Consider the following 25,361-nt stretch of genomic DNA (forward strand, 5'->3'; position numbering starts at 1 on the left):
GGACTGCATGTCCAAATCAGTGGTCAAGGTGGGGGCAATTCTATGCCCAACAGGCCATTAGCTGAGGCGAGATTGAACTCCAGCAGGAGCAACAACAGTGTCCAACATATTTTCGGGAAAGTGCACGGTGCTGTCAGGAGCAACAGTGTCTCATGTCAATGGAGTACTAATATTAAAACATTTAAATGTCATGTTTTGCATGTCTATGAAGTGATTGAAGATTAAGCATCTATATCTGACTAATCTCATAGGTACAGGAAATGTGAGTGAAGATAATCTGTAATACTCGGGAACTTAGCTAAAAAGACTGATTAAAACTTTCCTGAGTAAAGCAGGAACAAATACTTAAACAATATAACTATTTACATATACCTACATGTAAATCCCTAAAATAGAGGTAGAGTATAAGTGTCAAGACAAGAGGTAGAACTATAAAGGGCAGCAAGATAAATATCCCAAATTGTATCAATATACAAAATGTCTTGAATACAGGAAAAGTATACATACATAGAATACGGTAAAAAATAATGTGCATAAAATATTATAAGTGGAAACATTTAACACAGTATAACAAAATATAAACTTAATTTTACATAGCTTACCACATAGGAATACATAACAATGTAAGCTGTAAAATACTATCTCATTCATACTCAAATTCTCAAGGAAATAGGCTAATCTACTTATATCCCATCTAAACCATACCTTTACCCACCATTCCCTATTCCTGTCTAAAAGATAAACCCGAGTGTAAGCATCATCCAATCCCAAATAACTAAAACCAACCCAAAGACGATGACTATTATCCCAAAATTTTAAGGGTAGGGAAAGGGGGCGTAGTGATATTAAGATTACTTCCTGCTGAAATGGGACGATGATTGCTCCAATGGATCCTGTAGGAAGAAAATTTTTAGCAACCAAATTTCTCAACAGAACTGGCTGTGACATATTTAGTTAGTCACTGTATGGCAGAAAATTCTTGACTGTAGTTCTATTTGAAACTGGCCAGGGTGTAATAAAAAGGTGCACCATTACAGCTAGCTAGTCATGAGTTGTCTCGAGCAAAACAGTCTCAAACCGGATTTAGGGTGATGTTTGTAGTTCCGATGCATCAGGTTGAGTCAAGTGGAAATGATGATGTGGGGCCCCATCTTCTTTCCGGAAAGTTCAAAGACTGTTGTTAGGAATCGTTATTATTTCTTGTGGAAAAGTTACATATCAATATTAAAGTAAAATTTTTAAGTTTTAAGGTATGCATTAGGGAAAGACAACAATAAGCATTAAAAGTATGTGAGAAAATTAGGATTTCAGAGAGAAAATTGCATAAGATATGAGTCCCCAGATTTTGTTTTCTTCTGCCTTACACCAATTGGCTTCTTGATTTAAGGCAGAAACCATAAATTTAATCTTAACAACATGCTTGAATTTAGAGAAGGAAAGCCAAATCCAACTCCAAAGCCAGCATTGGTTTACAAAATTTGGGACTTCAGGAATACTAGATAGTAGAGAGAAATAGATTTTTATATAGAAATAGTTTACTACAATTAAATATATTTTTTTTTTTTACCATATAGCAGATTCTGCTTCCTTAAGTGATTGTTTTTGAAGAGCTGTCTTCTCTTTTGTAGGCACTTACATGTTCATTGTCTTTTGGCTGTTTGATGATAGGTTTTCTTTGTTTTCCTGTAAAAACAAGAACAGAACACTTCCCCTACCTTTGAGAGGCCTCTGCACACCTCATAGGACCTAGTTTGTTGGATGACTTGTCATTTCTCTTCATTAAGATGTTTCTCTTGTTCAACTCGGATCTTGATTAACTTAGATGGTATCCATAGTTTTTCTTCTCCTGTAGATACAAATGCAAAACCCCTACCCCAACGTAACACATATCCTGCTTTCCATTCTGAGGTCAGTACATCCTTGAAATACATTGGCTGATTTAGTTCAGAAGTTTTTTCTATTGTCCAGTGTCTTTCTGCAGCTGTTTTTCTTTTTTCATCAGCATTAAGAAAGTTTAATGTTAATAAAGCATTATATAATTTGTGTTTGGGTGTTTTGGTTCCTCCTGCCTGTTTATGGAGCATTTCTTTTAAAGTACGATTGGATCTCTCAACCACTGCTTGTCCTGTAGGATTGTGTGGTATACCAGTTATGTGTTTTATCTTGTAATACTCAAAAAACTCTTTCAATTTGCTGGAGACATATGCTGGAGCATTGTCAGTTTTTATTTGTGCAGGTATGCCCATAATGGCCATTACCTCTAAAAGGTGCGTTATAACAGAATCAGCCTTTTCAGAGCTCAGAGCAGTAGCCCATTGAAACCCTGAAAATGTATCTATAGTGTGATGTACATATTTTAATTTTTCAAATTCTGTAAAATGAAACACATCCATTTGCCACATTTCATTCTTATTTATACCTTTAGGGTTACTGCCTGGTGGTAAAGGAGTTTGGTTATAGAATGAGCAAGTAGGACATTTCTTTACTATTTTCTTGGCTTGTTCCCAAGTGATAGAAAAATCCTTTTTTAAACCTTTACTGTTCATGTGGTGTTTTTTATGAAACTCTGAGGCTTTTAGCACACTTCCTATCAATAAACGATCAATTTCATCATTGCCTTGTGCTAGAGGACCTGGCAGACCCGTATGGGATCTGATGTGTGTTATATATATAGGATGAGTCCTCTTTTTGATAGTATCTTGTAACTGTATAAACAATGAAGTTAATTCTGTATTGTCAGGAATAAATTCTGCAGTCTCAATGTGTAAAACGACTCTCTCTGCGTATTGAGAGTCAGTAACTATAATGAGGGGTTCTTTAAAATCCATAAGTACCATGAGAATGGCATACAATTTTGCCTTTTGTACAGAATTGTAAGGGCTTTGAACCACTTTGCTAATATTTCCTGATTTATATCCTGCCTTACCTGATTTATTTGCATCAGTGTAGAATGTATGAACTCCAGAAATAGGTGTTTTTGAGTAGAGGAAAACACTGTGCAGAATGCAGAGGCATCACCAGTGAAAGAAAGAGTAATAAATCAGCCTTTGTTAAAAAATTTCTTCTTTGAATAGTATCAAAAAGACAATACACTGAAATGCTTAAGAAAACAAGGTTAGCAGGGGACTCAGAAAGTGCTGACAAATATGTTGAGAACAGACATTATGGGAAAAAAGTTTACTGATTTATCGTATGATCAAGTAGGTACAGCATACATACTCAAAGGAAATAAATCACTTTATCAAAGAGATACTGGCAGCCCCACCTATCCTACTATACTCCATACAGCAGTCAAGGTCCAGAATACATTCAAGTAACTTTCAATGGAAGAATAAAAAAGAATTATGTGTACAATAGGTACATGTACATAATATCTATATTATATACATGTGATAGAATATTATTCACCTATAAGGAAAGAATTAACTCCTATCCCCTGCAGCAGTTTGGCACCATGTATCGAATGTTTACATATACATAGTATCTACAATATGTATATATGATAGAATATTATTCACCTATAAGGAAAGAATGAATTGTTATCCCCTGTAGCAGTTTGGACTAAATTGGAGATCACTGTGTTAAATGAAATATGCCAGTTATGTAAATACCAGTAACCCATAATCTCATTCATAAACTCTGAACAGAAGCTCTTATAGAATTAAGGAATGGGGTAATGGGCACTAAACCTGAGAAGGGTTCAAGGTGGTCAATGGAAAGAATCTGGCTAAGGGGAACCAAAACTCAGCTAGAGAAGCTTGGTCCTACTCTACAGTACAGCAGGGCACTCACTTCTTACAGTAATTTATACTCCATTTCAGCATAACCAGAAGAGAAGTTCCCAGGACAGAGACACGATGCAGTGCTTCTATGTTTTCTGACTGTCTACTCTTTGCACACATGCATAACATTGCTCTGAATCCTAGAAAGCTATAAAACACTATCTCAGAAGATTAGCCCCAGAAAACTATTTATCAAAATGAGTCCTTCTGCCCATCAAATGACAGTGTTAAGAAAGTAAAAAAAAAAAAAAGGAGGTCTGGAGAGGTAGCTCAGAGTAGGATGCATGAAGACCTGAAATCACCAGAAGCCCCATACAGCTAGGCACAAAAGCACGCATCTGAAACGTCAATGCTCTCATGGTGAGATGAAGACAGGAGAATTCCCAGGTAATGGGACTTTTTACATGTCTAAATATCACAGAACTGTACCATAATATCTGAATGTCTTGCTGTATACCATAGCTAGACTCTAAAACAGTGAAAAGATTAATTCGACAAATTATGGCACCAAACTGTACAGTGCATCACAATCTGAAATTGCAGAGATGGCACCGGCTGCTCTTCCAGAGGACTTAGATTCTGTTCCCAGTATTCACATGGTGGCTCACAATCATTTGTAACTCCAGTTCCAGGGGATCGGATAACCTCTGTAGGCTCCTGTGTTTACACAGTGTACACACACACACACACACACACACACACACACACAGAGAGAGAGAGAGAGAGAGAGAGAGAGAGAGAGAGAGAGAGAGAATGCCATACACACAAAAATATAAATTAATCTCTAAAAGTAGAGTTACTAATTATACAATTTGCAAGCTAGTGTTTGTAACATGCATGCCATGTTAAAAAAAAATCACAAGAATGTTACTGTTCAATTCAATGTGAGGTAATATGTTGTTTATTGTTTCTTTTTAAATTGCATGTGCTTTATGGTGTTATAAAACATATTATTCTGAGATTTCCTAACTGTATATCAAAGGCAAGATTGTCCTCTTCTGACAGAAGAAAAAGGAAAGTAAATAAGCCAACTAAGGTGACAGGCTTGTAATCCCAGCACTTGAGTGTAAGAGGTAAGATAATGGTGAGTGCAGTACAGCCTAGGGGCTTAACAGCACTTGTCTCAAGACCAAGGAGATAAAGAAAGGACTGAGTGCTTCAAAGACTCTCACTCAGCACTTTGTTCATCTCTGTTTGGGAGAGGGGAGGGTAAGGGAGAAGAGGAAAGGATGGAAGAGGAAACAGGAGGAAGGGAGGGATAGCGAGGAGAGGGGAGGGCATGGAAGGACAAATAATATAGAAAGTCTATATATAGCTGCACTCCCTAGTGGGTCAAGCAGATCTGGCTGGCTGGAATGGAGGTCTGACTTACAGCTGACATGCACTGTAGGTCCAGACACTTGGTATCTGCCTCTGTTGAGTATGTAAACAGAGAAGATAATTGCAGAAAACCCATTCACATCTCTGGAATGAACTGTGGCAACATAAATAAAGAGCCCAGATCGGTAACGGTGCTGTGAGGTGAATAATTCCCAGGAGGCTATTACATGTGGAAAAGATAAAGAAAACAACTGTTTGGAAAATGATGGACATTCACAATTTACTCTCAACTACAAGAAAGCCACGGACATGTGATTTATTTGAGCAAATATGCTCAGCATTTCCTTTATTATATAAATACATGATAAATATTCACATATCTTCTTTGCTCCAGATCCTCACTCTAATTCCACTATTCTCTAAAAATTGATGGGACTGCGTTTTGAAAGAAAATATTTTCTTTATCACTACAAGCCAAATTTTAAAAGAACTAAAGCAGGGAAATTGAGAAATAAATAATTTAAACTTCAAAGCTCTTTGAGGAAGTCACTCCAGGGACACCACAAATCATTTAGATAAAGGGGCTTTTGTTCCTGTTCAGAAACCCAGTAGAGAAGCCCAAGGCTACTTCTAACACCTAACCTGGTTCTGTTACCATGACTTTGTCACTTTCCCTTATGTAAGATCCTGTGTACAAATAACTTACTACCAGAGACAAGAAAACTATTTCTTTTGACTTACTATCTTCATTATACCCCTGCAGGCTTATGGTAACAATGATGTACAATCACATTACAGGACAGGGAAGCAAATACAGATATTATTCTGAATACTGAATTACCTCTCTCTTTTCAATATAGAAAAAGAAAGCCTTTTCTGTCTCTATGAATTATTACTTAGAAATCAATGTTATGGGCTTCAGAGATGGCTCAGTGGTTAAGAGCACTGGCTGCTTTTCCAGATAACCCAGCATCAATTTCCAGCACCCCACATGTCAGCTCACAACTGCCTATAACTCAAGTTCCCGTAATTCAACATCCTCACAAAGACATGAAGGCAAAACAACAATATACATAAAAATAAAATTTTAGAAATTAAAAAATTAAACAATGTCACTTAGATTGAATAAGTCAAAAGCATGAGGACTCATTGAAAAGAAACTCTGCCTCCCCACACCTACCATAACTGATTTTTGTCTAAAGTATTTCCAAGCACATTTTTCAAATATTTTCATTTACCTTCCAAGGATGAAACCTGCCTTCTGGCACTGTCTAACCACTCAAAACTGTCATTGTATATGTAACATGTCTAGTAGTAACAAAACTAGATACTTGGTGAAAAACTCCAAACCTTCTGCTTCCCCAGCCCAGCCAGGTCCTGAGACATAGACAATGTGGAGAGCATTAGCTCTGTCATGGTTAGGTTTGCTGGCTTCTGACTTTGTTACGAGTAGTTTTTTTTCCATTGGTCTGGTCCCACCGCCATGCCAGCCCCAAATACCACACAGAGATGCTGTATTAGATATAATTCTGTTGACCAGTTACTAGTTTCTTATTGGCTAGCTCTGCCTTAAACATTAACCCATTTCTATTAATCTAAGAATTTCCACATGGTCTCATTTTACCGGAGAGAGGGGCTGGCGTTCTGCTCTCTCCAGTCTTTCCATGCTGACTCCTCCTAACTACTTCCTCTCTCCTCCTTGTCTCCTAGCCCTGCCTATCTTGCTTTCCTATTGGCCAACAGTGCTTTATTCATTAACCAATAAGATAAACATATTTACAGAATGACATCTCCCATCATGACTTACTATACTTTCTTGTGGACTTCTCAGATCCTGGCTTTGAAAGTTCTATTTATTTGTTTGTTTGTTTTCTAGTGGATACCACTGTACAGATACCACTGTACAGCCCAAGATGACCCTACATCAGAGCAACTCTTCTGCACCATCTTCCAAGAAAGGGCTTTCACTATACTTCAGGCTCGGCTATTGCTCTTGTTTCCTTCTCTAAAGTTGCCCTCTGTATGCTTCCCAGATCTCTCTGCTCTCTTCTCTGTCATATAATCCACATCTGAGCAAGCATAAATTTCAGTATTTTCTTTCCCAGCAGAAATCCTTCCCGGTCCTCACACCACACCCCAATTCCCAGAGCCCCCAATCCTCAGCCACAGCTGCTCCTTAGTCCCAGCAAGGATTGATATCAATTTACCAGGAGCCACCAAAACACCAGGAGCAGGTGCAGTTCTTCCTCTATGTCCCTCTCATAGTGACATACAAAGGGAATGCACTTTCCTGACAATTCCATGGTCATAGTGCAGAGAAGCAAAAAATGACACCCAGGGCTAACATGAACAATGTCTCCCTGGTCTCTTCAGCCCTAACAAAGCCCAGAAAGGAGATTATGAGTGAAAACCACCAAGCCAGGCTTCCTTTCCTTGTCCTCACTGCTTACAGAAGAGGCCTGATTTTTACCATTGCTCTGCAGGGTCTGAGAGCTATTGTTTTGTTCCTGGTCCTTAGGGCTTTAGCCACAACTAACAATCCCATTTTATTTTATTTTTTTTTGATACAATTTTCAAAAACATTTTTGTATAACTTTTCACTGTCCTTCATGGCATTTCTAACAAAAAATACAAAAGTTCCTTTATGTTAAATACATAATTTATGTTAATATAAATACTAATGTTTAATTAAAATAAAACATAAGTAATTGCATTAATGCAGTTTCTTACTATGAACATAGCTGAATCTGAGTACTCTGTAAAGAAAAGAAGATCATTTGTCTCTTAGGTTTTGTGGTTCAAGAGCAGAATGCCAAACATGTCAAGAAGCAGGACTCATCACAAGGGAAGCCAAGCACGGCAGTCTTGCTTCTAGCAACTTGCTGTCCTGAAAGCTAACTCACCCTACAAAACTTGTCTGACTTACTTCCTAGAGGACACCAGGACCCAATCACCTTCCATCAGTCAACAGCTCTTAAAATATCATCATCTCAAATCACCACACTGGATATCAAGCCTCTAGAAACTAACTTCTGGGAAGGCATGTCCTAGCAGCAGTCACAACTAAAGTGTTCTATAATATCAAATAACTAGCAAACATTCTTGCATGCTGGATCCTAGCAGGACATTACATGAGGACATGAAGTTCAAGATTAATAAACACAGTTGGCAGAAATTTTAAATCAAGAATTTAAGAATGTTCAAATGAACCAACATTTAGATAAACAATACATATTAAAATTTAATGACCTTTTAATAAAGTTTTTTTTGTTGTTGTTCGGACCAGTATTTTATACAAAAATTTCTCATTCTATAGGAAGCTCCAAAAAACCCCACCATGTCTATACATAAATCTATTCATCACAGCTATGAGTTAATATGGGTACCCATTGATGCAAAGCCCACTAAAGAAAATGCATATATGAGTGTGTCTTTGTGTGGGAGTGTGAGGCACATGGTCCAAATGCCTACAGAAACCAAAATAAAATACTTGATACCCTAGAATCAGAGTAACAGGTGGTGATAGGATACCCAATGTGGAGGCTGAGAAACAAACCTGGATCCTCTGAAAGATCAGCAAATGCTCTGAAGTGTGGAGCCACCCCTCCAGCCTATTGTACCTGGTTCTCACATAAAAGAACATATATCTGGGGGAAGGAAATTTGTAAAATTGTGTACTCTGTAGCACAAATTAATAAATGACCCAGAGACAGATATTGGGGTTCAAGCTGATGATCAGGGAACTTTGAAGTTCGTTGAAGACTTTCAAAGGAAACCAGTAATTAAAACAAACAATACCTGCACAGCAATGATGAAGAATCCTGTTCCCATCTCTGGAGGAGATGCTAATTTATTTCATATAAAAAATTGTGGGAAATGTTTTACTCCAATAACCCTTGGAAAATCATTAAGCCCTATTTTATAAATCTGGCCAGTAAGAGTACATAAACCAAAATGGAAATGGACTTTTATCACTTGAGTTCCATGTTATCTGTTCTCTTCAGAACTAACTCAACCAGTTTTACTTAGGAACTGAAATTGTTTGCACTGTATCTTTAGTATTGACTTTTGTGTAGGTTATAAGCTAGAGACTCTGAAGAAGATCTGACTTTTGGTTGAAAGTAGTAAGATGAGAAGGGGTGGGACACACAAAGGGAAGCAGGGCAAATTTTAAGAAGGAGCAGAATCTACCACAGTAGAGTGGAGCTGAGTAGTATACCCCAGCACAAAATGCTGGCATTGCAGAGCAAAGCTAGAGGAGGGAAAGGCTGACCACAGCAGAAGTGAACAGCTGTATCTATTCCAAACATCACAGACGCCTGCCCACTAGAATAACAGTTCTCAAAGCCTGGCTTATCTATTTTCAAATTGGCCACACCACAATCAAAACTATTTTCATAAATCCAGTAATACATTATTTACTTTGTTGAATATTGACAATGGTGCTCACAGTGCTGAAGCAATGGTGGATAAAACTGCTTGTGTATTAGAACAAATCAAGAAACATTTACATGTAATGTCAATGCATTCTTCACCACCACACCCTAGCAAAACCTAAGGCCACACATTAGCAATATACTGGACCACACACTATCAAAACATAACATTACATATCACCAAATCATAGCACTACACTACATCAATACATAAACCCCCATTACACCAACAAACAACACTGTACACCACCAATATATAACACCACATACCACCACAACATGACACACATTACCAATACATAACACTACACGTCACCAATAGGTACCACCAATACATAAATCCACACAACTAATACATAATACCGCATATCATCAAAACATACCATACACCATGAAAATAGACTACACACTACCAACATATAATCATATACCAAAAGATAATACCACACACCACCAATCCCCATGAAATCAAAACATATCACACACCATCAATATATAAACCTACACAAATTACAAATAACACCACAAACCTTCAGAACATAGCAAACATCACCAACATGACAGTAACTGAGGCAAATTTTTAAAAGTTAGCGTTCCTAAGAAATGTTTCTAAAAATAAACTAAGAGAAACATAACTGTTTCAGGAATAAAAACACTTGGATGCTTTGACTTAATGACTAAATTAGATTCCTATTCTTCTTGGAAGACCATTCATTAACACAACAAAAAAAGCTGTGGCACTCCAGATGTGAATATTTGGGATTTATTTTAAGAAAAGTAAATAGAAAGATCATATAACTTTGACCAAAAATGGCTGTATTTGTTGCTAATGACAAAAATAAAATTTCAAATATGAATCATAATCTCAGAAAAGCACTAGGTCCAACAAATGATTCCCAATATTTATATACTTGTTCCAGTAACACAGAGAGTGACACTAAATGATAGTACCTTCTGATGCTATGTAATGACATAATCAACCTCTGGAAGACTTCCAAAGTTGGGAACTGAGAATCTTCTAGCTGTTCTGTGTGTTGTTATAAAATCATTTATGAACAAAAGAGTCTATTCAGTGTGCATGCCCGACCAATGAAATGTAATGAAACAGAACAAAATGTTCACCAATCTGATCTGAGGTTTCACATAAAAACTTAAGGAACCATCATTTATTAACTTTGGCACAACATTAAAGAACACCCACACTTGGGAAAAGTTCTTTAAGCACTCTTCCCTTTCCCAATGTCATGTCTGCATGTGGTCAACCCTTCTGCACATACTTCAGCCAAATTAATCTATCATTGTGAACCCAATGCAAATATGCATGGCAGATAACAAATAAGATGTCTTCCATGATATCAGTCACATAATAACTAACACATAAAAATGTAAACCAAAATGCTCCTTTTCACTGATACTACAACTATCCTTATTATAAAATTTTCAAGAAGTTATTTTGTTAATATTTAATGCTTGCATTTATACAAAATTTAATTTTTTGTTTGGTGGTTGTACTAGGGATTAAAACCAGGCCTTCATATAAATACTGTATGAGCTTTGCTCAATGCATCTATAGTACAGTGCCAAATGGAAAATGAATACTTAGATATCACAAAATAAATACACTTAGATATAAAGATACAATAATTCTGATTGTGCATGCATGCACGCACACGCATGCACACACACACAATCAGAAATTGCCATGGATAAAATATTGATGAGTAAGAAGGATGACTATCAGGAAAAAGCCAATGGTTAAGGAGTCATAAAAGTGACTTAGGAGTTCTAGTCAAAAGGGTAGGGGGGAAAGACTTGGAAGGTGGAAGTTCTAGAAGCTAACCATGAAGCAGGTAGACACAGGGCTATGCTGGGGTGCAGAGAATAGCGCATGGTGCTTACCAAGCAGTAATGGTGTAAAGGAAATGACTAGAATTATTTAAGAGGAAAAATATAATATCTGTGTCAAAAAGTAGAGTTAGGAATGCAAATTAATGAATGACCAAGGGTGTTTTGCCTATTGAGATAATATGTGGATTTGGTAACTAAAGGGAGCCTAACAAAGGAGGAAAGAACAAAGTGAAGCTCAGAAGTCAGGTTATTTTAGTTCCAGAAATATAGCAATTAGTAGGTGGAAATGTTAATGAAAGTTGAAATTATTCCTTTTTTTTTTTCCCCCAGGCAGGAGCCCCTTCTGCATGTTTTTAAACTGTTAAGATAAAAGAAATAAGAGATAAATAACATGAAGGTAGAGCGGGGAAAGTGGATTCCAGGGTGCCCTCACCAAGGAGGACCTTTTTCTTCAAAGCCAGGAGCTGAAGAGAAAAAAAATGAATGGCATGAGACAAAGCCTCAGGGTGAAGATGGCAGAGACACTGGGAGCATCTACCAAAGAGCTTGATTCCTTTCTTTTTTAACAAAAACTAAAATGTCATGCTGGAACTGAACCAGGTGGGAGGAAAGACTGAATGCTGGAGAAAGCAAGAAACAGAGTGAGAAGGCTGAAAGAGGACACTGGAGGACCTGTGAACCACACAGCACATCCCCAAACACACCACCAGCAGATGAGATGAGTCAGCACAGGACAAGACAACAAAGAGGCTTCAACAAACAGCTGATGACTTGTTATCCAATGTGTTCTAATAGCAATTCATTTTATAGTTCACTGTTATCCAAATGAAAGCCATATAAAATTTCATTTCACATGTACATTATTTCTCAGAAGGACCATGTATATGTACAAACACTTAGATTACTTGCTCCCTGAATTCTGAGTGTAAATTTCCATAAAATATAGCAGAGGGACAGAATGCTTCTTCAGGAACCAGCATAACAACAAAAGAGACTCATGTAAATAAATATACCCGATTCCTTGCCACATTAAAGAAATCCTGTACCTGCAAAGAAAGAAAAGACACATTTCTGAAAGTCAGTTCCCTTAATTTGTGAAAATATAACCTTAAAAATTCAACTCCCACGTGCATATTCTACTTTGAAACACCTACATTTTGATAAGTCAAATCTAAAATTGGAGCCAGTTAAAACTAACTTGATTAAGAAACTGAATTTTGGGTAGGATTTATTTATTTATTTAGGTTTTATTATATCAAAGCTGATAAACAAAAAATGAAAAAAAAAAACTCATTAACCCTGAGTAAGAAGTTTACAAATGAATCATAAAGAATAATATAAGAGACCAAGTTGCGTCAAGTGAACAGGTGTGTGCGTGACTGAATAAGATTAAAATTTTCCTCTATAAACATGAGAAAACTGAAAAAGTCAAATCTATTGACTTAGTGTTCTTCAGTGTGTGCCATGGTCTTTTTGTTATGACCCAATGTCTTGCCCATTGTCTTTGAGGGGATGTGCAAAGTGAATTCATCTTACCAATATAACTTCAAAAAGCATTAAACCATGGATGTGTAAAGAGATTAACTCTGGTTTATCAACGTAATTGCTTACTCTTTGAGTCTACTGTACTATCAAGCAAAAAAAAAAAAGAGCTCTTAGGCATAAAGCTCTAAAATATTCATATTCTGAAACTATAGATGGCTATTTCCTCTCAATTGTTTGCAACACACATTGTTAACACAGTATGATTGTACTAAAAAGTAAAAGACATCATAATATTTAATTAACTGTCAAAATATAAAATGTGAAAGGCAAAAGATTCTGAGAGGAAAAGAGTTCAATATCAGCCCTAAACATAGGCTTATGAAAATTAATTTAAATATTGTCAGTGTCCAAGTGATGCTTGATTTTGTTTGTACCTTTTCCAGTTTAAAATCACTGTGGTGACAAAAAGAAATTCTAATAAAATGTCCCATTGGTTTTTTTTTTTCCTTTGGACCCATCTAAAGTATCCTTTAATTTACATATGTCTTCTGCATTTCTCTGCTTAGTCTTTGTAATTTGACTTACACAAGAGACATATAATTTATTTGATAAAGCAAAGACCTCACTTAGAAGTTACTTATTCTTCTATTCATCAAAGAAAACAAACTGCAATAAAACTAATCTAACAATACACAACAGACATTTATAACCAAGCAAGTACCCCAGTTGGAACTGTCTTAACAACCTTCCATATAATTTTAATTATTAAAAATGATGACAACAGGCATTTAGCACAATATTACAGGTAACATAAAATCAGAAGATGAACACTTTTTACCCCTTCTAAATGTTGAATTTCAATCATTTTCCAAGATATTACCTAGTCACATTTCTACAGAATGCTGCTAGTTTACAGAACTCACACTCTCAACTGAAACTGCCAACTATTTAAAAATTATAACTGTTACGACAAGGCAATATTTCATCAGCTAAATGAAGAACTGGCAAAATTAAGGTATGTAAAGTTATGTTTGTAATTATAAAATAATAATAACAACAACAATAATAATAGCAAGGAAAAGTTAGGGAAAGGGGGTAGATCAAGCTTTCTAAAACAAGATGGTAGCTGCAACCAAAGCCTGGAATATAAATCCAAGAGCCCCTTGAAATCTAGTGTTAAAGGAAATATGCTGGATTATTTGACAAGAACAAAATCTTGTGTGTTACTGAATGTAAGAGTAACAAGAAGAAGTTGAAAACAGTATGCTTAGATGTCTAACAGTAATGTGACTAACTTGGAAAAGACCACAAGATACCTATTGGCAATGAAAAGGAAGAGGAGAGGCATTGAAAAGAAACCTGAACATGATGATAGAGGAGATTATTCCAAAGGAAAGATGTAGGCTTCATTTCATTTTCATGCCTGACTAACTGGAATAATGGGGATGCCAATTTTAAAAACAGGAGAATTATTTGGAAAGACAAGACCATTAATTCAAGTGATTGCAAAATAACAGTATGCCGTCAAAGAGAAATTGCAAAGTAGATAGTATGAAAATACATAACCAAACACTAGGAAAAAAAAAAAACTGGTCCAGGTATATGATGACAACACAGGCAATTTCCATTTGTATCCACTTTGTAAATTACTGTTTTCCATCAGCCTCTCCTCTTTGGCCAACATTTTCATCTTGAAAATTCTAAAAGGAAGCAAGAAACTGGAACCAAGTAAAGATTCATCCAGTCTGATAACGAAAACTAGATAAAAGAAACTAGTGACTCATGATGACCATGCTAATTTCCCTAAACAGAACAACAGAACTCATTGTGATTTTACTCTCATATATATATATATATATACACATTAGCATTACACATTGAAAGAGACAAAAGTTCTCAAAAATATATCAAGTGTCTTTATATTTATATATAATAATTTAGCTTATGAACAAGTTTATAGAAATAACTCTCATTCCTTTCCAGTGTGTACACATAACCAGAAGAAAACCTGAATTACTTAGGTCATAATTTTACCACAAGAGTTTCAAGTGTTTGAGAAAACTTATTGGATGATAGGGTAAACATAGGCTGACATGATTGTATGCTCATACAAGGAGAGCTAACTGAGTCCCAAAAGGCTTCCTGTGAATCTCCTCAGAAAGGAGACATAGTATGAGCTAAATGAAAGGAAGAAAAGAAAGATTTTGTAGTGAACATTAGATCTAAAATCTGAAAACAAAATGGTGTTTCACAGTATGCTGGAATTCCTGCTCAGTATCCTGATTCCAGATAGCAGAAGTGAGCACCAAAGTATACCCAGCAATGTCTTGGAAGTGAGTAGCCTTTACCAATCATGTGCAGAGGTTTGAGAAGAAAAGGTGACACTCAGAAGCTCCACAAAAAACCCAGGCTCCAAGCATCTCAGTGGATTCTGGGATCAAAAACAAAATGAAACAAAACACAGAAACTCAGTACAACTGAGCCAGCCATGTACTCCAGCAATGAGGGTCTTCCAGTGATCATGTCTCCCACCAGGATCTCCTGGTGACCACTAAATGCCCAGCACCTTGCCTGGACAACTGAGGCCTTGACCAGGTAGCACCCAGTGCTCTTAAGGAACACAGTTCTCATGAAGCATCAGCTAGAGACAACATCCACCCACTGTCCTCCCCCAATCAGTGGACTTGTGTGTATGGTAGCTTGCTGTGCACTGACTTTCAGCTCAATTCCTGCTGCCTCTCCCTACTGTCTGTGAGTAAACTCTGCTCAAGATATTGGTTAGGTCACTTAGAGCTAGGTTGTTAGATTTGTTTGCTGTGAGTTGTTCCCTACTTTTTATGTATGATAACAAATGATGCATTTGAAAAACCCACCAGATTGCCTCTTTGTGACACACACATCATGTCCAAGACAGTTCTCTAATGCACTTCACAGACACATTAGTTACACTTACTATTTCTACCAGATGCTTGAAATTCAGAGGCCTCAGCATAAGAATGAGCACTAGTAGAACAGCTATGGTAAAACCAGCGATGCAAGCCAGGACAGTGCCCAGGCAAGCTCAGGGAAAAGGAATTACCATGTCTCCTATGAGCAAAATTGAGACAGACAACAATGCCCTCCTGTGTTTTTAAATTGCTTTCTTGTTATTCTTGGGATTATTAAGTATATTTCAGCTTGTTCTAGTCATGAGCATCTTACTATGGAAGTTTCAATCATTTCTATTTGTTATCCAGTAGTATTTGCCTGAGAGGTATGGTGGATTGACTTATCTTTTCCAACTGGATTATGTCACAAAAGAGACTTTTTGATGTTTAAAGGAGATTTTAAAACAACAACCAAAAACTGATTATGAAATTTCAGAGGGAAATGATAGTGTTTTTGTTTTTGTTTCATTTGGTTTGTTGAGTTTGTGTTTTTGAGACAGTACCTGTCTGTATTTCTGACTGAACTGGAATTCCCTATGTAGATTTGGCTGGCCTTGAACTCACAGAGAACCTCCTACCTCCTCCTCTGAGTACTGCCATTAAAGGCACGCACCACCAAGCCTGGTTTAAAGAGAAATTATGTTAATTGAGGTCTTCAAATTCTCATTACCAAATATATGAATTTCCCAAGTCAATACACCAAAATTAAAGGCAGATCTACCTAACTGTCCCAAGACAACATTTAATTATGTAGAATGAAGACCACATTCCCTATTGCTATTAAATAATCAAATATAATGTTAGGGTTACAGTTATAAAATCTCACAAGTTGAAACAGCTTTAAACAACAACATATGGTCTATCTAGATATCCAATTTCAAATCCTGTAACATAGGCCGGCCAAACAAGTTATTCCATGCCAGAATGGCTCCAATGACAACTTGTCCACCCCTTCACCAGTCAATTATATATCGTTTGATCTCTAATAGAAAATTCTTACCTGGGAGCCAAAAATCTCACTCCCTATAGCTTCTATTCATTAGGCTGGCTTTTAGCTGATACCAAATCAAAAAAGTCTTGTTTCTTATTTACCTCACAGTTTTTCAAACATTTGGAAACAACCTTCAATTATCTCAGTTCCTCTAACACTTCCTAGTATGGAAAGATCTTAATTGCTTCTACCTCCTTTCTCTGTCCTGGAAACTATTAAGTAGAACAGTGTAGAAATGACTGTAAACATTGCTTTAAATATCTGTTAAGTATAACACTATCTACATTTGTATCATGATGATGATATCATCAAACATTTTCAAAATATTCTAACCCATACAAGCACAAATAATAGGAGGACCAGAGGGCAACACATTTCCTTATCTTATTAGGCTTTGTCCATTGCTTTATTTTTATTTTGATGTTGTTATCATTAAAAATAAATGGGTTTCATTATGACAGGTTTTATATGTTTAACACTGTGCTTTATTCATATTCACCTCAGTACATGTTCTTATCAACCCTCCCACTGCTGGTTCCTATCCCCCTCCAACATAGGCCCTCTTCACTTACCCTGCCATTCATGATTGTGTATGTAGTATTCAATATGCAATTCTCTTCTTTCTGAGTCTTTGTCCCTTAATTCAGGGTTATACTTGATACCAATTCCATATCATATTAAATTTTCCAGTGTTACAAACCTTAGTTTGTATATCTTTTTTTCTTTAAGTCTCTTTTTAATGACTGGGAAAATGTTGAGTATCATGAAGTCAAAATTGTACCATATTCAAACATAACCTAGGGTGAATGTGTTCTACTCACTAACATAATTGTGAATACATGCAGTTGTCCATATGTTGAAACCATATCAAATGATGTAAAATCCAGTCATAACAGAGCTAATATGAACCAGACAAAGATATTTGGGTCTCACTACACTTAATAAAGGAATTTCCACTTTACCTATATTTTGCACCAGGCATTCTGTTGTTCAAGTGAGGCATTGTTTTCTCCTAAGTTTACAAAGAACTGAAGAAGCATACAGATATAATGGATAAGCTCCAGGAAGAATCATGGACATGGGAGTCAAGTAGTGGGCTGTGGAGATGGAGAAGGTGATTACCGAAATTGTCCAAATGAGCAAAGATGATGGGATACCTATCAACAGCACAGTGTCAGCCTAGCATACATGAGTCCCTTAGCTTACTTCACAACATCATGAGCATGCGCACAAACACACCCTCCTCCATAGAGGTTATAGTTTTAGGTTTGGGTTGAGTTTGATGTCATTATGGAACTGTCAGTTTAAAATGACTGAAGAGGATATATGAAGTAGTATTTGTAAGCATTTAGACAGACGGACTGAGGATCAATAGTGAATAAGTGATGCTTACTGCCATGAATCTGAAGCAGCAGCAGCAAGGTAGAATTTAACTACCACAGGGAGAGCTCTGGTGCTTTAACTATTGAGAACCACACCGGTAGCAATGGGAAAGAACAGGTGTGAATTACAGGTGATCCATGTACACTGTTTGGTTCAGGGAGAGGAAGGATAGTGATGAAGATGTCAGACTCTAGTCAATAATGGTCTTCTGTGTAAATACCAGCCATATCCAGAAAGCCATGAGGATCCTGCAAGACTTCTCAGTATTGGGATGACCTAATTAGACATAAGATCTGGGGAAGAAAAAAACAAAACAAAACAAACAAACAAAAAACTCTAGAGTCAGTGTGGAGCAGCAATGGCCGGGGGGGGGGAGAACATACACATTGTAGGGAAAATTACTCAAACCATGTCTATAAAGGAGTGAAAGTGAAGATTCTCCATGCATAGACAAGTGGAGCTGCTGAGTCTTCATGACTGCTGACTTTGAGAAGCTGAGATAGAAACAGTAGGTCAAGAGATACCCTAGAATGAAAAAAGAGGTGTTGAAGTCATCTGCTGGCAAAGGGACACTATATTGGGAGTGATGGTGTGGAGGAGTTGTGAGTGCAAGTTTTAGACTCTTGAGCTGAGCTTTGTAAAATGATGTAGAGGGTATTCACAGCTCTGAACTAGAAATAAAGACCTGAGAAGTAACAGTGAGTGACTTCAGCTCGTTGGGTTTAGATGAAATCTCACAGGCAGAAGAGAAAAATCACATTGAGACATCTCTCCAGCACCTCTCCTGTATTATAACATGTGTATTCTCCTAATGGGATTCTCACTGGGAAAAACTATTGTTCAAATGGAAAAGCAGAAATATTTAACACTTGTTCACTACAAACATGCTAGCTATGAATATATGTTCCTATTGCTGATCAATGCCACTCTTAAACGTTTTTAAATAAACCAAAGTTCACCAGGCAAGAATCTCAAGATATTCATTTTCTATCTTCAACTTCTAAGATTTCTTACTCTAACTCTGCTAAGCAAGACACCTAACAAATTTACACAAAATAAATAAACAGCTTAGATTTCTAAACTACAAATAACTGAATACTGTTATTTTATGGTGCTGAGATTCTAGCCCAAGATTTTAGAAAACTTTCATATTATGGAACAATTTCTAGACAGGGAAATGACATTTGACTTTCTTTTTTTAAAAAAGCTTTTTAAAAAAATTTAAATTAGAAACAATCATATTTTATATATTAATCTCAATTCCCTCTCCCTCCCATTTTCCCATGCTCCCCACTGATCCCCCCTATCCCCCCTCTTCTGCTCCATAGAAAGGGTGAGGTCTTCTATGTGGGATCATCAAAGTCTGTCACATCATTTGGGGCAGGGCGTAGACCTTCTCCCTTGTGTCTAGGCTGAGGGAGTATACCTCTATGGGGAGTGTGCTCCCAATGTCCATTCATACATTAGGTATAAATGCTTTTCCATTACCAGGGACTCCATAGACTGTCCAAGCCCCCTAACTGTCACCCATGTTCAGGGGGCCTGGTTCCATCCTGTGCTGTTTTAAGTTCTTGTTTTTAAGTCAGATTTTCTATTTATTTTACTTTAGTTTTGTTTTTATAAGCTAGGTCTCATTGTGTAAAAAAGGATGGCTTTGAACTATCAACTCTCCTGTCAATTTCTGGGATTATAGAATTGTATTCTTTTACCAGAAGATACTTATTTATAAGAAAAATATTCAACTCCAAAAATATACAACTGTAATTCACCAGGGCACATTTACTTGTAACAAATTATTTATTTATTTATTTATTTTAATGACCATGTGTGTATGTGTGTGTGTCACAGCATACATGTGTATGTCAAGGTACACCTTTGGAAATTGGTTCTCTCCCTTCCACCACATGGGTTTCAGAGAGCAAACTCGGGTCCTTATGAACACACCTTTGCCTGCTGAGTCATCATCTCTGCCCTACTTACACACTGAGGAGCTAGATGTTTCACTGGATTAGTACAACCATCAGAAAAGTGTTACTTAGTCTCAAAATTATAAAAATAAAATAAATTTAAGGCTATGGTAGAAATTAACTAAGATCAACTTTCCACTGGCACATGAAGTATTGTGACAAGGACTCAACAGGCATAGATAGCACCTTCTGAAGCCTGATAATATCCACATTCTTCAAGAGAAACTTTACTGTCTTGCCTAACTAAAACAATTTGTCTTAAATAACTATAGACACCTTATATATTGACTACGTATGTTGGGCAATTTAATATTGTAGTTGTGAAAAAAAAAAGAACATGTGTCCTCTAAATACTACCGAAGGTAAATGGTGGCAACAGAACTTACTGTTGTGAACTTTAAACAGTTTGACTTTTGCAGGAAATATGGCAGGATCTTGATGTGGAGGTAGGTACCTAAAGCACATCACTTCCTCAGAAAAAAACATGAATGGTCCACGATAGCCTGACCTCCCACCCCCACTACACACAGCTACCATGACTTCAGGCATATACCAGCTTATATCTACATAGAATATTTAGAATTTGGAAATTAGTCTTTCACATAGGAAGAACAAGTCCCAACATGATCTAGCTCCCTCCAAGGCTAATTTCCTGATTAAGATACAACTGAGGAATCCTGATTTCACCAAGTGGTCCATAGGCCTAAGCTTGCCCCTTTATCATTCAGCAGATTCCCAAAGATACAGAGGCCAAAGAGAAGCATGTATATAATTCAAGGTTACCCTATAGGACACCCCATAATTTGACCCTGACATAATACTGTTAAATAGGTAAGATGTCAATGGTAAAATTAGGAGATGCCTCTTGTTATGACATGAAACTTAATGTTAGACATTTTCTCCATGACATTGACTTCAGACTTTCAGTCTTTCACATCTGTACAAGTATCAGCTGCAATATATCAAATCTAAAATCCTTGATTTACGAAATTTTTCTTCCTAAAAGACACTCTGAGTTTCTTACAGACATCTATAAAACATGGTTCACATGCAAGTCATGGCGCTGGAATGAAATGCTGTCTGTGGTCAGCATGACATCTCAACAATCAACTGAAAGTGACCCATAACAGCAAAACAACCACATGTGTTGCATTAATACCTAGAAATGCATTCTAATATATGAAAATCATTATATAGTGTTCACCTGTTGGATATTTCCATCTTTTACTGACCAGTAATATTAATACTTCCCAGAAAAGATCCTAACCTGATAAACCTTGACTTTGGAGAGAATGTAGCTGGATTTTGTTTTTACAAGTAATTCTCTATTTTATCACACACTTTGGAAGGATATGCTACATTCCTTTTAAGTCCTTTATAAACAAATACTGAAAAGAAATGTTATCTACCATGAAAATTTACTTCCATTGTGGTGTAACCGTACAAATGTAACAGACCTCAAGATCATAGTGTATCTGGTGCTTAATGAGTTTTCATTTCAGAATATTTTTAAATCTACATTTTGAACTAGTGTTTTCTTAAAACATGGACTCTTCACATGCAATTAAAGTTTCATATCTGGCCTCAGAAAGCTATAACAACTTGTTTCACTTTTGTAAACAGTATGTAATAGTATATAAACAAAGCCTCCTTCCCTACCAGGAAGAAATTGCCATAACATTCCAAACCTCTGTCTACCCTGCCATTTTGCTAGCAGGACACAATGCTGTGTGACTAGGTGTAAAAAGATGGGCACTTTAGTAGCCAGTCTAGCTTTCTAATGAAAAGCAGCCTGGCTCTGCAGAAGGATATAAGATGAAGATGTGAAGAACGTACGATGGGCACAGATACTGCTTCTTTTTTCCCTTCCCTTTCTTGGAAGATTTTTCTTTAGAACAAGCCTCTTCAACCCACAAGGACATGAAAATAAAAAAGGAGATTGCCAATGAAAACTTCATCTTGAAAATGGAGTTCCAGCAGCTTGGTCTACAAGAGAAGACAGAAAAATGATCACACTTAAGCATGTGACAGGACTGCGGCTTCTCTTTAAGGGGCTTCCCCATCACTAGTCAACAGGCAAATGCATTTGTATTTCAAATCTTACACCATTGGCCATTTAAGTTTCCTTGACATAGAAGTAAAATCTTTTGAATATCACAGTAAAACTCAATTCAAAGAAACATATGGGAAAAACAAGATTTCAATTACATACATAAAACTGTAGATTGTATACTTTCTAACTCCGGGGTTATATGAAATTAAAATTTGGCATTAAATTGGAGAATATTCAAAAATAGGTTCAGACAGGTACCTGTAAGGGTATTTAACACACTGTTTAAATAATTTTCTTTGACTAGACATTTTATGTATTTTTAAAAAAATGTACATTGTGTGGACTTTCGAATGCATGTTTCTTTTCAAAAGCAACCACAGTATTTAATTCAAAGTATTAAACAACTGACAGAGCTAAAGGAAGATTAGTATAAAGAGTTTCACATTCTAAGTCCATTGCTTTTACTTGTACTATTAAATCTGCATGTTGCATTTTACCCTCAAAATTCCATGCATTAATATAAGTTGACTTGTTAGTTTTCCCATTCATGTAAGAACTCGTGTAGCACTCTTCATCAAAAAGATTATTCTGGGTGTTAGTAATGAAACAAACCTGGAAGTGTGCTCATACTCTTCAAACAATCTTCCCCCACTAGATTTTAATATCTCTGCCTATGGGCGGAAGAGAATATTCTTCCAAACCATCAAGCATTTACTGACAGCAGAATAGTTAAAAACCACTTCTGTGTGCTTCATTTTCAGACCATAAATTTTTTTCTGCAACCTGAGACCCAAACACCCAATTCCTATCCCTCTCTACCTGCACTGACAATGCCCCCCCACCTTTTTTTTTTTTTTTTTTTTTTTTTTTTTTTTTTGGTGTTTAACCCTTCCCCCAGATTTATCCCTTATGTATCCTCTACATTCCATGTCAGGCCCAAAGGGCATGTTACTAGGTTCTTCACCAGCATTCACCAGGACCCCCAAGGAAGAGTCCCAGTACCGCAGAAGAGCTGTCCCCTTGGCTCACAGCCCCCTGCCCTCTGGTAGCAGTGCTGGCCGCCACAGCCAGGCTCCCCGAGCCCCTGTCCCCAACCCTCGGTGGCTTTTCAGAGTGGCCGATGCAGGGCCAGGTGATGCCTCCCCGCAGTTCCCCGGGGCCCTGGCCGCCGCGTGTCCCCATCGTGGGCCCTCGCCTGGTCCCCCCCCCCCAACATCAGACTGCGTCCGTATCTTTTTCGAGCCCGCCCCGGGGCCCCACTCGACCCCTCCGCAGTGCGCAAATCGGGAGCCCGCGGCACCGGGACCTCGCCTCCAGGCCTTACCGTAGGCGCCCCGCAGCCCTCCGCCGAAGTGACGGCGGCGCTGGTCGCGGGCGCAGAGGCAGCTGCGTCCCGCGAGTCCCCGCCGCCGCCCGCGCCGCTGCCGCCGAGCCTGACGCGCCTGCTCCGCCCCCGAGCGTGCGCCGTGGCGCGCCGCGGACATCTGCGGGGACCGCGGGCGGTGGAGCGGGTCGCTGCCACGAGGGAACAGACTCCGCACCAAGGGGTGGGTGGCGGGGAAGGATGTCGAGGCCCTTATCCGGGCACCTTAGCAGGGAGCCTGTCGGACTTGTCCCCTTTTATGGAACCACAGGGGCCCCAGGGGAGAAAAAGAGGTAAAACAGGGTGACAGGGCTCAAGGGTTGGCTTGTGAAACTAGCTACTTAGGTAGGACAGCAATTGGCCTTCCTGATCCAAACTGGACTAGATTCTAGTGTTTTCATCCTCTGCTTGTTGTGCTGGCTTCTAAGTGTCAGAACATTTCTAATATCTGAAGCCTGACCTTTCTATGCAGACTTCATCTAGTTTAAAGAATCAGTATAGCACTCAAGGAACACTGCCCTTAACACGGGTTACATAGTTAACATTGTGTATAACAGGGTCCCTTCTGGGCTCACATTGTCTCAGCGAGCCCTCAGTGTGCCTGGACAATTGCTCATCCTTCCCAGTTTTATAAAGGGTAAAATTGAAGCTCAGGTGGCTACGGGATTTACTTGGGGGTTACAGCTCTTAGAGTGGATTTATCAGAAATGCACAGTGATTTTTGCATGACTGTGCCAATTAGGGTCTACCTTTTGGTACTAAACTACTCTAGCTTTCATTTCCACAGACAAGAGGCCGCTTTGTGTGTGGGATGTAGGCTCTTGGAGAAAAGATATGGTTTGTTTTTTTGGGGGGAAGGGTGTGTGTGTGTGTGTGTGTGTGTGTGTGTGTGAAAACAAGAGTCTCCCTATGTGGCTCAGGCTGACATCAAATCCCTATGTGGCTCAGGCTGACATCAAATCCCTATATGGCTCAGGCTGGCTTCAAAACCTGTGCCACCATGCCCACTTGTTAGTAATTCTTAAGAAAAACCTTATTGATTTGAACACAAGTGAGCATAGCCTAGCATTGTGTGTGGGGAAGTCCAGCTAAGTCCACTACTACATGTGTTGGCCCACAGTACATGTGGAGATAGGAACACTCCCTCCATACAGTCATCTTCCTTCGGCCTCACAAAGCACTCTGCTTCTCAAGAGCAGTGATCATTATTTACTTTGCTAAGTCAGGGTGGCCCTGTGTAAATGCTGCAGTAAATGAAACAGCACATCTTAAATTGTATCAAAATGTGGCCAAGCATCATACAGACTGATTTTATATCATGTGACATTTGGAGGATAGGCCATATGAGGAATAAGAACTTTGTGTTCATGTAACCACATGAGTTGGAAATGGAGTAAAAGCTGTTATTCCTATAGCAGAGTGTCAGAAGTAATGAATTGGACTTAGCTCTTACATATGAGCATCCGTGCTCAAAATTCTCCACAACTTGTTCAGTTTTCCTATCATTGACTCTGATATATGTGCACATACACAACCTCTCTCTCTCTCTCTCTCTCTCTCTCTCTCTCTCTCACACACACACACACACACACACACACACACACACACACAGTGTTATAGATAGTATAAGCCAGCTGCAGAAAACCACAGGTCCTGCCGCTTAGTTGGCCTTACTGCCATTCCTCAACTGTTATGGGTCAGTCACATGCGTATCTCAGGAAAAAACTGTTGAGACAGGGAGACAGGTAGTCCTCAGTCCTCAAGATACACTGCTTTGCCTAAGCAAGCAGGCCCTCCCCATACCAA

At 38.0% G+C, this 25,361-nt stretch overlaps 1 protein-coding gene across 1 annotated transcript in view; it reads right to left on the reverse strand.

Moving 5' to 3' along the window:
* The window catches only part of Glrb (glycine receptor beta), an 85,373-nt gene extending 61,695 nt beyond the window's left edge, over nucleotides 1–23,678 (reverse strand). The window contains exons 1-2 of the mRNA XM_051199203.1: nucleotides 23,517–23,678; nucleotides 21,976–22,125 (exon numbers count right to left, since the gene is read on the reverse strand). Coding sequence (XP_051055160.1) covers nucleotides 21,976–22,097 — 122 coding nt within the window. The 5' untranslated portion in view covers nucleotides 22,098–22,125; nucleotides 23,517–23,678. The remainder of the gene's footprint in view (nucleotides 1–21,975; nucleotides 22,126–23,516) is intronic.
* Nucleotides 23,679–25,361: the final 1,683 nt, after the last annotated feature.

The sequence above is a fragment of the Phodopus roborovskii genome, unplaced genomic scaffold (assembly GCF_943737965.1).
Source record: "Phodopus roborovskii unplaced genomic scaffold, PHOROB, whole genome shotgun sequence".
In the NCBI taxonomy this organism is placed as follows: Eukaryota; Metazoa; Chordata; class Mammalia; order Rodentia; family Cricetidae; genus Phodopus; species Phodopus roborovskii.